This window comes from Equus caballus, chromosome 13 (assembly GCF_041296265.1).
Source record: "Equus caballus isolate H_3958 breed thoroughbred chromosome 13, TB-T2T, whole genome shotgun sequence".
NCBI classification, from domain to species: Eukaryota; Metazoa; Chordata; class Mammalia; order Perissodactyla; family Equidae; genus Equus; species Equus caballus.
Window position 1 is genome coordinate 28041596 of NC_091696.1, and position 15702 is coordinate 28057297.

At 38.8% G+C, this 15702-nt stretch overlaps 1 protein-coding gene across 13 annotated transcripts in view; it reads right to left on the bottom strand.

The window, feature by feature from the left end:
- The window catches only part of LOC100062082 (S-adenosyl-L-methionine-dependent tRNA 4-demethylwyosine synthase TYW1), a 214316-nt gene that overhangs the window by 134701 nt on the left and 63913 nt on the right, over positions 1 to 15702 (bottom strand). For all 13 annotated transcript variants that reach the window (XR_011424631.1, XR_011424630.1, XM_070231776.1 and 10 more), the window contains one exon: positions 3248 to 3366. Coding sequence is in view for 11 of the 13 variants with exons in the window: in XM_070231776.1 (XP_070087877.1) it covers positions 3248 to 3366 (119 nt within the window). In the remaining 2 variants the exon portion in view is untranslated. The remainder of the gene's footprint in view (positions 1 to 3247; positions 3367 to 15702) is intronic.

A 15702-nucleotide genomic window follows, 5' to 3' on the forward strand; every position in this document is an offset into this window, starting at 1 on the left:
AAAAAAAAGAAAGCAAATACTTGAAAGCATTAACAACAACTTGTCTGAATGCTAGAATTATAAATAGCTGTTTTTCTTTATACTTTTTGGTATTTTCCAAAATTTTCTACACTAGGTATGGATTACTTTTATGATCAATGAAATAAAAAAATATTTTTTAAGAAAGAATTATAGCTCTTGCACCAATATGAAAGATAAATTAAGGGATGACATAGATTGGAAAGTATCAAATCACTTCAGTTGTTAAAGGGTGAAATAATGAGAATCTAAATCACAATCAATAGAATTAGGTATGCAAAAGGATATAGTAAGTTAGAGAAAGAAGATTTTCAGTCTAAGCCACTGGATAGCTAATGGTACCATTACCAAAATAAGAAGAGGTTAACAGAGAGCATGATAAACTTCATTGTAGACAAACTGAGCTTGAAGTGCCTGTGGATCATTTGAGAGAATATATCCAACAGGCAACTGCAAAACCGAGGATGAAAACTCAGGAGACTGGGGCTAGAAATAAAGAACTTCAAGGTGTCAAATTACAAGTATTCAATGATGACATGGAGATGGCTTACTACTCCTACCATCATAATGTAGAGTAATAAAAGAAAGCTAAGGACAGAATCAGAGAGAATTCATCAGGCAAAGAATGAGCCAAGGAAGAGCTAAGAGGGGACATTAAAAAGAAACTGCCAAAGGGTTGGGGAAAAAACTACAAGAGATTGGTATATCTGAATCCAATAGAAGTCCTTCTTTTCTAGCATGCTTTGCCAGAGTCCAATTAAGATGAGAATTAAGTCACCTCTATTAGATTTGATAGTAAAGAAATCACTAGTGATCACAAGAAAATGAGCTTCAGTGGAGACATGAGTCAGCCTGTAGAGAACTGAGGAGGTGAAAGAGAAAAATGGATTAGCAGCAAGCATGACAGATTTCTGCAATTTAGGCATTTTCTCAATTTATTAAAAGATTCAATTCTACATATGATGGACTGTAGCCAGCTTAAATATAATACTCAGGGCTTGTATTTCCAGCAAGAAAACCTGAAAAGCCTCCTACAACATGACATCCAAACTGATACCTTACCATACAAGTAGTCTTGGCTAGAAAAAAGATAAAGAAAAAAGTGTAGAAAAGCAAGGTAAATAGAAGGCACAAAATAACAGAATAAAAATAAATATTTATCACTTTATCAATATTTATCCATATCAACAATCACTATAGATAAGACTAACTAAACTCATCACTTAAAAGATGGATTGTCCAAATGGATTTTTAAAAATCCAGCAATTCCAGACACAGGTGAAAACATCTGTCTTCAAAAGACTTATACACTAATATTCATGGCTGTTTTACCCAGTCAAAGCATGGAAACAACTCAAATATTCAACTAGAGGGGAAGAGATATACAAACTGTGGAATAAACCATAAAACTCACTACTCCGCAGCAATAAAAATTGCTGATATACATAACTACATGGATAAATCTCAAAAATATTTTACTGAGCAAAAGAAACCAGACACAAAAATACGTACTGAATGATTCTATTTTTATGCAGGTCTACAGAAAAAGCAAACTAATAAATATGGTCAGAAAGAAAATCAATTTCCCTGGGGCTGGGGCGAGTCTAGAGAAACTGACTGGGAGTGGGGCACAAGGGAACGTCTGGGGGTAATGAAAACGTTCATCATCTTGATCACGGTCATCCTCACACAGGTGTACGTATTTACCAAAGACTCAGGGAATTCTACATTTTCAATAGATGTATTTCATTGTATTATAAATAAAATTTCAATAAAGTTGATTTTAAAAACCTGGTCCAGCCAAACACTTGTTTATAAGCAACTCGCCTAAAATATAAAGACACATAAAGGTTGAAGTCACATAAAGGAAGGAAAAAGAAAGACTTGACAAGTATTAGTAACCAAAAAGAATCTAGTATAGTTATATCAATATCAGAAAACATAAACTTTAAGGTAAAAAGCATTATTATGGATAAAGAGGACTACTAAGCAATGATGAAACAAATAATCAGTACCACGGTTTTTACTGCTGTTTTATTACCCAACAATTAAGAAGTATACTCTTTTCATGAGTATATGACAGATTTTTTTTTTTCTGCTGGGAAAGATTCGCCTTGAGCTAACATCTCTTGCTAATCTTCCTCTCTCTCTCTCTCTTTTTCTTCTTTCCCCTCTCCAAAGCCCCAATGCATATGTGTATACTCTAGCTCTAAGTCCTTCTGGCTCTATGTGAGCTGCCACCACAGCATGGCAGCTAACAGACGAGTGGTGTGGTTTCACACTGGGAACTGAAACCAGGCCGCTGAAGCAGTGAGAGTGCTGAACTTTAACCACTAGGCCATCAAGACTGGTTCTATGATGGACTTTTAAAACCTGACCATATACTAGGTATATAGCACTTCTCAATAAATTTTAAATAGTTTGTATTAGAAACTATGTAACTGTAACAATAATACAATTCAGTTGAAATTTAATAACAAAAATATAATTCTAAGAACCTAATTTATGTCTAGTTTTTAAAATATTTCTTTGACCCACGAGTTACAAAGTCATAAGGGAAATCAGAAAATATCTACAATTGAATAATAATCAAAATCTATGGACTGTAGCTGAAGATGTACATAGAGGGAAATTTATAATTAAAGATTCACAGAAGACTGAATATTAATGGGCTAATGGGCTAATTTAAGTTAGAAAAAGAACAGGGGGAATAAACAGTAGTAAATTATTGAACAAGAAAACAAAGATATTATGGAGAGGATTCACAAAGCTAAAATCTAGATCTTCAAAGACTTAAAAAATTGGCAAATTTTTGGGGCTGGCCCTGTGGCCGAGTGGTTAAGTTCACGCGCTCCACTGCAGGTGGCCCAGTGTTTCGTTGGTTCGAATCCTGGGCACAGACACGGCACTGCTCATCAAGCCACGCTGAGGCAGCGTCCCACATGCCACAACTAGAAGGACCCACAACAAAGAATATACAACTATGTACTGGGGGGCTTTGGGGAGAAAAAGGAAAAAATAAAATCTTTAAAAGAAAAAAATTGGCAAATTTTTGATAAAACTGTTCAAGAAAAAACAACCAAATGCACAAATATAGCATTAGGAATGGAAAAGGAGATAATTACAGAAACAGCAGAGCTTTAGGTAAAAATGAGTACAGCGTTGGGCAGAAATTGATTATTACAGATCATTACATATTTGGTCACCACAGCCATTCATTTTCACTTACCGCCAACAGAATACACATTTATTTGCACATGCCAAGCTTGGGGTAGTTTCCATGCAACGATGGCTTTCGATGCCATAGAATGTATGTTTATAGCAACCTCCTCTCCCTCGGAGCATCGACTGTGCAAGTAAAAAAAAAAAATGATAATTTGAATAAAATCCTCAAAGCAAGGAAACAAAACACCAAGGCATCATTTTTTAAGAAGAAACCGTGCATTTCATAACCATAAATACCCCTACTGGTATCTGCAGGATGCAAAAAATTAATTTTACAGCATTACAGTGTTTTGATGGTGCATTGGGTTTTGATAGCGCTTTTGGCTTTCTAAAACCCAATAAAATAAACCTATGATTCATTAACTCTGAAAGCTCTATAGGGAGGACCACTGATGCTTTCATTTTCAAATCCATCCAACTGCCTCAAATAATATTAGTACAATAATATATAACGCCAAGGGATAGATAAGACAGGCTCCTAGAAAAGGGGGACAACACACAGGTGAAAGAGTATCTCTGCTTTGAATAAGGGAGGGTGCCTAAGGGAATGAATCCTGGAGCATATTCTATGTCAACTGAATGGTAGATTTGAACATACTGAGACTGCTAAGGGGACAAGCAGCATGTATGTAAGAAACAGATTATCCCAAAAAAGAACACCATTTATTATGTGAGTGGTAAAACCATGGTAACTGTAGTATGAATGGATAATTGAAGAAACATTGAGGATCAACTTAGAGTTGGAATCACAAAATAATATCAAGCTTTTTGAGGTATCATCAGAAAGATCCATCCAGAAGCTCTGTGTAAGATAAGGCTGATTTCAGTAAAAGTAAAACCTGTGAGGAGGTTATGCAAGAAAGGTCATGGTGACTTGGCTTATAATACTAGTGGAATAAAGGGAAAGGGTACCAAAGAAATACAATCACTAGCATTCCTGATTAGAGGGGCAAAACAGAGAAAGTCATCCAAGATAACTAAGATTTTGAGCCTATGTGACAGAACTTTGATGGAATTAAAAACAGGAACAACAAACAAGAAGATACAGATGGTTAGGCTTTACACATATGTACCAGTGTACTAATATTATAATGCTGTGCACAACAAAAGAAAACTACATCAAATCTACCAGCCTGACTACTACGTCAGTTGATCACAAAATCTTTTATTTTTTTGTCCTGATAAAAGGGGTTTCCCTGTCCATTTCACTTAGTATTTGCATTATGGGAAAAAAAGGAGTAAAGGAAAAATATTGTTCATGATAACTGTGCCTACAAACTCTTTTCCAAGTTCCCAAGAAACTATCCAAGAAAGGCCAACAAAACATTCAGATCTTGCAAATAGCACTGAAAACTAAAAATAAAAGTCTACCAAATGACAAAGTCACAGAGTAATTATCACTAAATATCATGCCAATAGAGAAACAAAGTTGAAGACCTGCACATTTCATTCATTATTTACTGAGAAGTTAATAGACCTCAAGCACGCTCTGTGTTGAATGTACAATGATGAACAAGACAGAGCCCCTACCCATGATCTGGTCTGAGGAATTGGTGAGTTAAGCAGGCAAAATGTGCACTACTACTACGATAGAGTGATTGGATCAATCAAGATTCTTTTGCAAGCAAGAAAAACTGACTTTAGCTAAACAGAAACTATCTCATAGCTCAAAGAATCCTTAGAAAGGCAGGAATGAAGGAAGGCTGGCAGCAGGACTACCACTCAATGCCCCAGAAACCATCTACTACAGACACCACCATTCTCCTGGATACCATAACCCACACACTCCTGAAAAGCAGATACTGCTGCCATCGTCACAAAAAATGAGTTCTCCGTGTCCCAGCCTCTTTCCATCACTCACTCCACACTCAAAGCCTCAGGCTGAACAGAATGACTATCCTAGATGATATTTTTATAACTGGGTTGCCAGAGCATGGTAAAGGAAGCAGTATCTGTCCTCCTTAGCTTCTGTAGCAGGCAGTGGGCCCTCGAGCCAAACAAAGCCCATTTAACAGAGCATTCCCCAACCACGAAAAGGCTAAGATGCTGCGCAAGCAGAGAAGACAAATATCCATCATGGTGTTACTGAAGCCCATGATATAGAGGACCAATCCAGCCAGCCTTGCAGGACCAGTGAGAACTTCCCAGAGGTATGATGTCCAAAGTGAATACGGAAGGGCTCAAAAGATAAAAGGACAAAGACATATGAGAGAAGGGATGACACGTTTTTCCTTAAAAAACTGAGTTTTTTCCCCTAAAGTTTTACACTTTAAAGTTCGTGATCTATTTTGAGTTAATTTTTATATAAAGTGTGAAGTTTAAGACAAGTTTTTTGTGTGTTTGTGTGTACTTTTGGTGTGTGTGGTTTGGTGGTGGTGGTGGTGTTTTTGGGGTTTTTTACCTGTGGATATCTAATTGCCCTAGCACCATTTGTTGGAAAGGTTATCCTCCTCCAATGAACTGCTTTGGCACCTCTGTAAAAAATCAGTTAAGCACATTTGTGAATTCACTTCCAGAATCTCTATTCTATTCTATTGATCTATGTGTCCACCCTTCCACCCATACCACTGTCTTGATTACTGTGGCAATACAGTAAGATACAATATCAGGGTATATGATTCTCCCATTTTATTATTATTCTCAACATTGTTTAAGCTGTTTTAGGAACTGTGACTTTCTTTATAAATATTAGAATAAGCTTGTCTATTTCTACAAAAACCTTACTGGGATTTTAATAGAAATTGCATTAAACCTACAGATCAATTTGGGGAAAACTACTATTTTACTATATTGAGTCTTCCAATCATAAACATTTATTTAGATTTGTTTCAATGTATTTGGATTTTCATTGATTTCCCAACTGACATCTTTCCTCATTTCCAATGTAAGCATTTATTGTTGTAAATTTCCCTCTGAGCACTAATTGAGCAACATCCCACATATGTTTTATTTTTATCATTCAGTTGCAAGTATTTTTTCATTTCCTTTGAGACCTCCTCTTTGACCTATGGCTTTTTTGGGAATGTGTTGTTTAATTTCCACATATTTAGAGATTTTCCTTTTGTTTCTATTAGTGATTTCTAGTTTGATTCCATTATGGCCAGAGAACACACTCTGTATGATTTCAATTGTTGTAAATCTGCTGAAGTTTGTTCTATGGCCTAGGACAATGCTCTATCTTGGTGCATGTTCCATAAGCACTCAAAAAAAATATGTATTCTGCTGTTGCTGGGTGGTGTTCTTTATATGGCAATTAGATCCTATTGATTAACTGTGTTGTTCAGATTTTCTATATCCTTGTGATTTTCCGTCTAGTAGTTCTAGTTCCAGCAGTGGCTGAGGGGGGTTTCAAAGTCCCCAACTATAACTGTGGGTTAGGTTTTTTTTTTTTAAATTTCTCTATTCAACCACATCAGTTTTTGCTTGATTTATTTTGAGCCTCTGATATTTGGTGAATATTCATTTAGTATGGATAGATAATTTTATCACTATGAAGTGTCATTCTCTGTCTCTAGCAATTTTCTTTGCTTGTTCTATTTAATCTGGTATTAATATAGACAATCCTGCTTTTTGGATACTTTTGGCAAGATACACATTTTTCTATCATTTTACTCAACCTACTTATGTCAATGGATTTGAAGTGAGTTTCTTGTAAACATCATATATTTGGGTCATTTTTTTAATCTACCCTCCCAATCTCTAACATTTGATTGGCATATTTAGAATATTTACATTTGAAGTAATTACTGATATGTTTTCCCTTGAGTCTGCTCTTTTATTATTTGTTTCCTGCTTGTTTCCTCGGGTTCTCATTCCTGTTACTCTTTTCTTGATTTCCTGCAGGTTAAACATTTTTAGGATTCCGCCTTAATTTACCTTGTTTTTGAGCGTCTCTTTGTATAGTTTTTGTAGTGGCTGTTCTGGGTATTACAATATACATACATGACTTATCACAGTCTACTAATATCAACATTTTACCACTTCAAGCGAAGTGTGAAAACATCACTTCCATTCAGGTCCCTTTAACCTTCTTTCTTTTAAATTAAATATCATTTTCTTAAGTATGACATGGTGCTACAATTTTTGTTTCAATCACCAAATACAATTTCTAAAACTCACGAGGAAAATGATCATCTATTGTATGTACCCAAATTTCTGCTCTTTACATCATTCCTTCTTCCTTCCTGGTGCACCAAGAATCTTTGTTTCATCATTTCATTAGGTTTGAAGAACTTCCTTTAGCTGATCTTTATGGGCAGATCTGCTAGCAACAAATTCTTTTAGTTTTCTTTCATCTGATAATATCTTTATTTGATCGTCATTCTTCAAGGATAGTTTTACTGGATATAGAATTCACGGTTGATAGCTATTTTCTTTCAACACTTGAAAAATGTGACACTCCCCCCTGGCCTCCATGATTTCAGATGAAAAATCTGATGTCAAACTGATGTCAATATATTGTTTATCTCCAGCATCTTTCAAGATTTTTTTTTTAGTTTTCAGATCATTAATTTTAAGGTGTCTTGGTGTGGATTACTTTGGTTTTATCCTATTGTGGGTTCTCACTCTCTGTTGTTCAGATTGGGTAAATTCTATTGACCTGTCCTGTTCACAGATCATTCTATTGATCTAGTAAAGTCACTCATTCTATCCTCTGTCATCCCCACTCTACTTCTGAATCCATCCAATGAGGTTTTTATTTATTGTTGTATTTTTCATTTTTAAATTCCCTCGTGGTTCTTTTTATAACTTCCATTTCCTTGCTGAGATTTTTTATTTTTTCATTTGTTTGAAGAGAATATGTAACTGATTGCTGAAGCATTTTCATGACAGTTGCTTTAAAATCCTTGTCAGATTATTCCACCATCTAATTCAACTGGTGTTGACATCAGTTCACTATCTTTTCTTGTTCAAGTTGTCATTTTCTTGGTTCTTGGTACAACAGGTGATTTTTTATTGCACCCCAGACCATTTTATACTATGTTAGGAAACTCTGGATCCTATTTAACTCTTTACTTTAGCAGATAGTCACTTGGTTTAAGCTGAGCATGCAGGTCCTGGACAACTCTTGTGTCCTGTAGTTCCAATGGCAGCTTAATTTTCAGAACCTTTGCAGTGTCATCTTTTTTGGGCTCCCACTGGTCTCTGCTGGTGCTGTGTGAGGTGGCGTGGAAGGGGTTTCTCCAGCCTGGCCCAATGGGGGTCCCTCAGTGAAGGAGGGGAGGTCTTAGGCCAGCAGGTTCCAAGGGCAGGGTATTTGTGTGGCAGGGTCTCTAGCTGATGCCCCTGGCAGCCCCAGTACCTGTAGGTGGAAGAGGAGTCTCAGGCCTCAAAGACCAAGAGGTTTCCCCAGGTGCCCACTTCTGGTGGTGGGGTTCCACTTGCCAGTGTCACCTAGCCACCACGGCATCTCTCAGTAGAGGGAAGGGAGTCTCAGGCCCAGCAAGGATGGAGAGCACTTCACAGGCCAGATCACTTGTGGCAGGGGTAGGGTGATGGAGAGGAGTCTGTCTCTTTCCACTTCCACTTGGCTGCCCTGGTATCGCTTGGCAGGAGAGGGGAATTTCAGACCAAGCAGGGAAGGAGAGCACTGGCCCCAGGTGCTTATTATTAGTGAGGCTCCCAACTGATCTCCTTTGCAAGTGGTACTGGGCTCACCTGGTCCTGTCGGAGGCACTTGCATTCCATGAGCCGCCTCAGGCAGTCTTCTGACTCTTAATAGAGTCAGGAAACACAGGGTCTCAGATGCCTTCTTCTTTATGTGGGGCGATGTAAGACATCCTGCGCTGTTGTTCCTCCAGTTCTGGGGTCCGAAACCAGTCAGCCTCCCTCTTACCAACTTTCAGAGTTCTCGTTTGGTTACCTCTTATGTTTTCCAGAGTTCAGATTGTGCGTAGCAGTAAGGAGCAGGGTTTATGCCATCTTGTCCAGACCAGAAGTCCTCAGATACTACATTCTGAAAGGAAGTACTCCTTCATCTGAAAATTAGTAGATAAACAGGGTGGAAAAGGAAAAGACCTAAGAGCAACACGTGTTTAGAATTAAAAGTGTTCATGTTATGAATCTAGGGGAAAAGAAATTATAGTTGCAGATTCATTAATCCATGAATGCTTGTCCTTGAAGCAAACAAGAGTCTGAGAAAATAGAACTGCAGCCCAGCAGAGCCACAGTGAATAAATTCAAGTGTGAAACTAATTAAAGAAACCTCAACTAAACTGGTATCAGGGAAGGCCTGTAGGGGGAGCTCTCAGACCCTATCATACATCAATTACTCCAAAAAGGAAGAGCCACGTGCATCTCCGACAGGAAAGTGTTTTCTTCTTTACTACCCAGAGAGACGAAGGAAGATTCCTCTCCCCGCCTGGGAACAACCCAGCCAATAAGAGACTGTAGCAACCCAATCAGTGAGAAGCCTCTACACTTTGGACTCCCAGCTTCCTCCAATGGACTCTTTGTTTACTACAGCCCATCCCAACTTTCCCTTTTCCTCTGGAAAAGTAAGCCCCTTCTTTGTTTCCCTGGATTTACCTATGGGCCGCCATAGTCTGCATAGCTCAAATTCCAATTCTTTTAGTTGTTCCCGAATAAACTCATTTTGCGGGTAAAACAACTGGCCAACGTACTTTTTAAGTTAACACAAGACACCATCACTAGGAAGGCTCTGTGCACATCAATTTAGGGAAGGGGAATGGAGGCAGAGTGTTGGGAGACAATTCTCCACGGGTCTCTCTCTCTGAATGTCTTGCAAGATGAGGCATTAACTGCCTTTATTCTAGACTACCTTCTCAAAAGCTTTGTATAGTGAATAGTCTTGGAAAATATAGTGTCTCCCTTTGTAGCAAATGACTAGTACACTTAATGTCCAGCATAACAAAGATGTATCCCTCTAGGGCAAAGGTCAAGCAGGATTACTGTCAATTACAAAAGGCTCATGTTCCCTAAGCTTGCAGTTCCTCTCTTAAAATGTATGTGCAGATCTTATCTGGCCCTCCTAGTGCTGCTTAATGGGAACTGAGGCTTACGAACCAGAGTAAAAGATGATATTCCGGCTACTGCTATTATTATAAGTAATAAACTGTCCTTGCCTTCTGCCAGCATCCATGAAATTGTGGCAGGCTAACTTCTTAGCTTGCAAGTAGGGTAAAATTTCATAGTCTTCATTTTTGACATGGGATAGAAAGCTCAACGCAAAGGTCAATAAACAACAACCCATGGGCCAAATGCTGCCTATTTCTGTACGAAAAGTTTCATTGGAATACCATCACCAAAATTTGTTTACTTATTTCTGTGGCTGCTTTTGTGCTACAATGGCAGTTCAGAAGTTGTAATATATGATGAGGAGTTTTAGGCTGCTTAATTTTAAAATGGCTTATGATGAGGATTTTTAGGCTGGTTAGTTTTAAAACTACAGATGAGATTCAGGCTCCAAGGAGTGGAATTTGTTTGCCCCTTTGTTGGGAAACATTTACATTTCTAAGGGAACCCTCTATCTGTGAAGATGCCTCCCTCTCTGTGCCAGGAAGAGGGGGGGATGGTCTTATCTCTAGAGGCTCTTGGTCAATGCCAGAGGCAAGAACTTAAATTGGTTGCTGTCTGGCAATCTCATGTAACTGGTTTAGGGTGGTGGTGTCTAACCTTTCTAACCTTTACTTAATCCGATTTGATTCTTGTCTAAAAGTCATGGGATCACCCAATGACCAGACCCCACCCGCACTGATACCATTTTAACTTTTTTTCATGTTCTTTCCTTTGTCTTGTAAAGAGATGAATCATATACCTATGCCTTATAAAATTAGCCCTAACCCTCAACTCGGGGCAGCAGCAGGAGCTCTGACTGCCCGTGGGTCCTGTCCCCACGCACCAGCTCTGCCTGCCCATGGATCCTGTCCCCATGCCAGCGGGGGCAGCAGAAGCGGCGGCAGCAGAAACTCTGACTGCCCATGGGTCCTGTCCCCATGCTATTCCACACTATTTTCTAAATAAAAGAGCACTACTGCCAGATCTTGAGAGTCTAAGAAATCTTTCTTTCGACTCCTCGGCTCACCGATCCCGCATCAATATATATCATATGACCGACAAATCTAAAAGAGTCACTATCTGGTTCTTTAAGAAAAAGTTTGCTGACCCTTGACTTAGATATTTATTTCATAATGCAGAGCAAAATAAATTCCAAACTGATTAAACAGACTGTTTTAAAAAGTACAAACCAGAGGAGGATTTGTGGAAGATAAAGGAGAAGCAAGTACCAGGAATGTGTCTCCCCGACTTGGAGAACAATCGGATTGGCAGAATCCATCTAATAGAACCATGTTGGAAATAACGGAGTCTGGTGACAGAGTCCAGAGTCTGGTGAAGGCCTACAATTTCCAAGGCAAGGCTTGCACAGTTCATTTCAGTCAATTTCAGCTCTTAGCACAGTAGGAGATACCCATTCCCCACATCTAGCCCCATAGCAAGCAGCTGCGCACATGTTCCTAGACCAGTTTGCAACAGCTTTCAGGAGCTAGGGTACAGCTAAAAAGGACCCTGTCCTCCAAATATTGGGGATCTGTGCTCTGATTGCTGACTCTTATCACAAAGGTACAGACAAAGAGGTGAGCAGCTGCTGTTGCTACACCTCCCTCCCTTTTTGCAAACTTCTCCCCTTCCAGCTGAAGTGACTTCCAGAAAATTTAAAGGACTGCTCTGTCTTTTTAACCCCCTTCATTTTTCACTTTTCCCCTTTCAGAAGCCAAACATTAAAGACTAGAACATTCAAAAACAACAAAAACAACAAAGCACGTTTGGGGAAAAACAGAAAGTGACTGTGCATGTCCAAGGAAAGACTCAGAAAAGACATAAGACATTAAGTTTATACCTCATTATGGTCCTCAGTACAGCCTACAAAAATCAAAAAACAGAAACAATAACAAAAATCAGCAAACCCTGGGGAAGAGGAAGAATCTGATTTCCAGTGTTATCACATTCCTAGACTCAAATGTCCAGTGTTCAAAAAGAATCACAAGGCATGCAAGGACACAGGAAAGTATGTTCCATTCAAAGGGAAAAAAATAATTCAACAAAATCTGTCCCTGAAAAGTACTTCATGGCAGATATATTAGACAGACTTTTTAAAAACGGTCCTAAAGATGCTCAAGAACTAAAGAAGGATGTGGAGAAAGTCAAGAAAACAATGTGTGAACAAAATGGAAATATCAGTAGAGACATAAAGGCCTAAAAAGAAACCAAAAAGAAAGTCCAGAGCTGAAAAATATAACTACAATGAAAAATTCTCTAAAGGGATTTAAATTTCTTTTTTTTTTTTTTTTGAGGAAGATTAGCCATGAGCTAACATCTGCTGCCAATCCTCCTCTTTTTGCTGAGGAAGATTGGCCCTGAGCTAACATCCGTGCCCATCTTCCTCTACTTTATATGTGGGATGCCTACCACAGCATGGCTTGCCAAACGGTGCCATGTCCACATCCGGGATCCAAACCAGCAAACCCCAGGCCGCCAAAGCGGAACGTGCAAACTTAACCACTGCACCACAGGACCGGCCCCTCTAAAGGGATTTAAAGGCATAGTTAAGTAGGCAGAAGAATCAGAGAATCTGAAGACAAGACAATGGAAATCACTGAGTCTGAGAAACATAAAGGAAAAATAATGAATAAAAGCAAAGAGAGTCCAAAAGACCAATGAGACATCATCAAGTGGAACAACATGCACCTTGTGGGGATCCCAAAAGGAGAAGAGAGAAAGGGCCAGAGAGAACAAATGAAGAAATAATGGCTGAAAACTTCTGAAATTTGATAAAAGACACGAATACAAACATCCAAGACAATCAACACACTCCAAGTAAGATGACTGCAAAGAGACCCACACTGAGACACATTAAAACCAAATTTTCAAAAGACAAAGAGCAAATCTTGAAAGTGGGGAGAGAGAAGTGAATCATCACATACAAGTGATCATCAATAAGATTACCTGCAGATTTTTCATTAGAAAGTTTGGAGGCAAGAACACAGTGGGTCCATATATTCAAAGTACTAAAAGAAAAGAAATGTCAACCAAGAATCCTATATCAGGCAAAAATGTCCTTCAAAAGTGAGAGAGAAATCAAGACATTCCAAGATAAACAAAAGCTGATCAAAAAAAGTTCATGACTACTAGACCTGCCCTGTAAGAAATGCTCAAAGGAGTCCTGCAAGGTGAAATGAAAGGACACTAGACAGAGCCTCAAACACACACGGAGAAATAAAGATTTCAATAAAGGTAAACACATGAGCAATTATAAAAGCTACTGTTATTTGTAATGATGGTTTGTAACTGTACTTTCTGTTTTCTACATAAGAGATTAACAAATTTAAAGGGTAAAAAAACAATTATTAGTGAAAAGGTAGTATTACTGTAACTTTGGTTTGTACCTCCAAATCTTGTTTTCTACATAATTTAGGAGATTAATGCAATTAAGGGGTTATTAATTTATGTTTTTGAGCTCACAATGTATAAAGATGTAATTCTGTGACATCAACAAACAAAAGAGGTGGGGATGGGGGTGTAAAGGTGCCGAGTTTGTAAATGTTACTGAAACTAAGCTGCTATAAATTCAAATTAGAATGTTATAACATTAGAAATGTTAAATGTAATCCCCATGGAAACTATAAAGAAAATAGGTATAGAATATATACAAAAGGAAACTAACAGGGAATTTAAACATTTCACTAGAAAAGATAAAGTGACCACAAAACAAGAAAGGAATGCAGAAAATGAGGGTCAAAAAAGCTATAGCAGATAAAGATGACAAACAGCAAAATAACCAAAGCAAGTCTTCTTATCAGTAATTAATTTAAATGTAAATGGATTACACTCTCCAATCAAAAGACAGATACTGGCATAAGGGATAAAAATACAGGATCGAACTCAATGCTGTCAATAACAGACTCACTTTACATCCAAAGACATAGGCAGGTTGAAACTGAAGGATGAAAAATGATATTCAGACCAAGAAGCAGACACAGTGCAGCTGCACGAGCAGGCCACCAGGTACATTAAACGCCCATAGCACTGCTGCAGCCCCGAGGAGGCAAGTGAGATCCAGTGGGACCATGTGAGCAGGCGGTAACAATCAGGAGCTCCAGCACGATTGCTCCAAATCCAGTGGGAAAATCCAGGGTCCCTCAGTGGCCCCAGGGAGAGTCTCCACCCACCAAGCATAAAGGCTGGTGCAACCTAGGAGCAGACGCAGCATAGCTGAGCAAGCAAACTGCCGGGCTGCCTTAAACACCCATAGCTCTGCTGCAGCCCTGATGGAGCAAGTGAGATCCAGGGGGACCAGATGGCGGCAGAGCTGTAAGTCTGGGCAAATAAGCTCCTGGCTGCATCAAAAGGCCATAACACCGCTGCAGTCCCTAAGGAGTGAGAGTGTCCAGGCGGATCGGTGGGAGCAAGCAGCAGCAACCTGAAGACCCCATGTGACTGTTCCCACAATTGACAGGAGATCCAACAGGGTCACTGAAATCCCAAGGAGTGGCCCAGGCTTGGTCAGGAACAGCTGACAGGGATCCTGGTGGGCAAACATTACACAGCTCCTGCTCCCTCCCGACCAGTGGTAGCAAGTGGAAGCAGTAACCAAACTCTATGCAGTTGGACAAATCCACGCCATCAAGCAGTATGAAAAAATATATTGAATCTCCAGAACAGAATGAAAATGACAAGTACCCAGAAAACAATCCCAAAGACACAGAAATCCATAACCTAAATGACAAAGAATTCAAAATAGCTATCATTAGAAAACTCAATAACTTACAAGAGAATATACATAGACAAGTCAATGAGCTCAGGAGCTACACCACAAAAGAGCTTGATACTGTAAAGAAGAACCAATCAGAAATGTTGGACATGAAAAACACAATGGATGGGATAAAGAAAAATCAGGACTCCCTGAACAGTAGGGCTGATAATATGGAGTACACAATTAGCAGTCTGGAGGACAGGAATATAGAAAGGCTTCAGAGAGAGGAGGAGAAAGAACTAAGACTAAAAAGAAATGAAGAAATTCTCTGAGAAATATCCAACTCAATTACGAAATGCAACATAAGGATTAAAGGTATCTGAGAGAGAAGAGAAGGAGAATGGACCAGAAAGCTTGTTCAAAGAAATAATAGCTGAGAACTTCCCAAACCTGGGGAGGGAGCAGGAAATCCATATGACAGAAGCCAATAGATCTCCAAACTTTATCAATGTAAAAAGACCAATTCCAAGGCATATAGTAGTAAAGCTCACAAAAGTCAATGCCAAAGAAAAATATTAAGGGCAGCAAAGCAAAAGAAAATGACCTACAAAGGAACCCCTATCAGGCTGTCAGCAGAAACCTTACAGGCTAGGAGAGAGTGGAATGACATATTCAAAATTCTGAAAGACAAAAATTTTCAGCCAAGGATACTCTAACCAGGGAAAATATCCTTCAAATATGACGGAGAA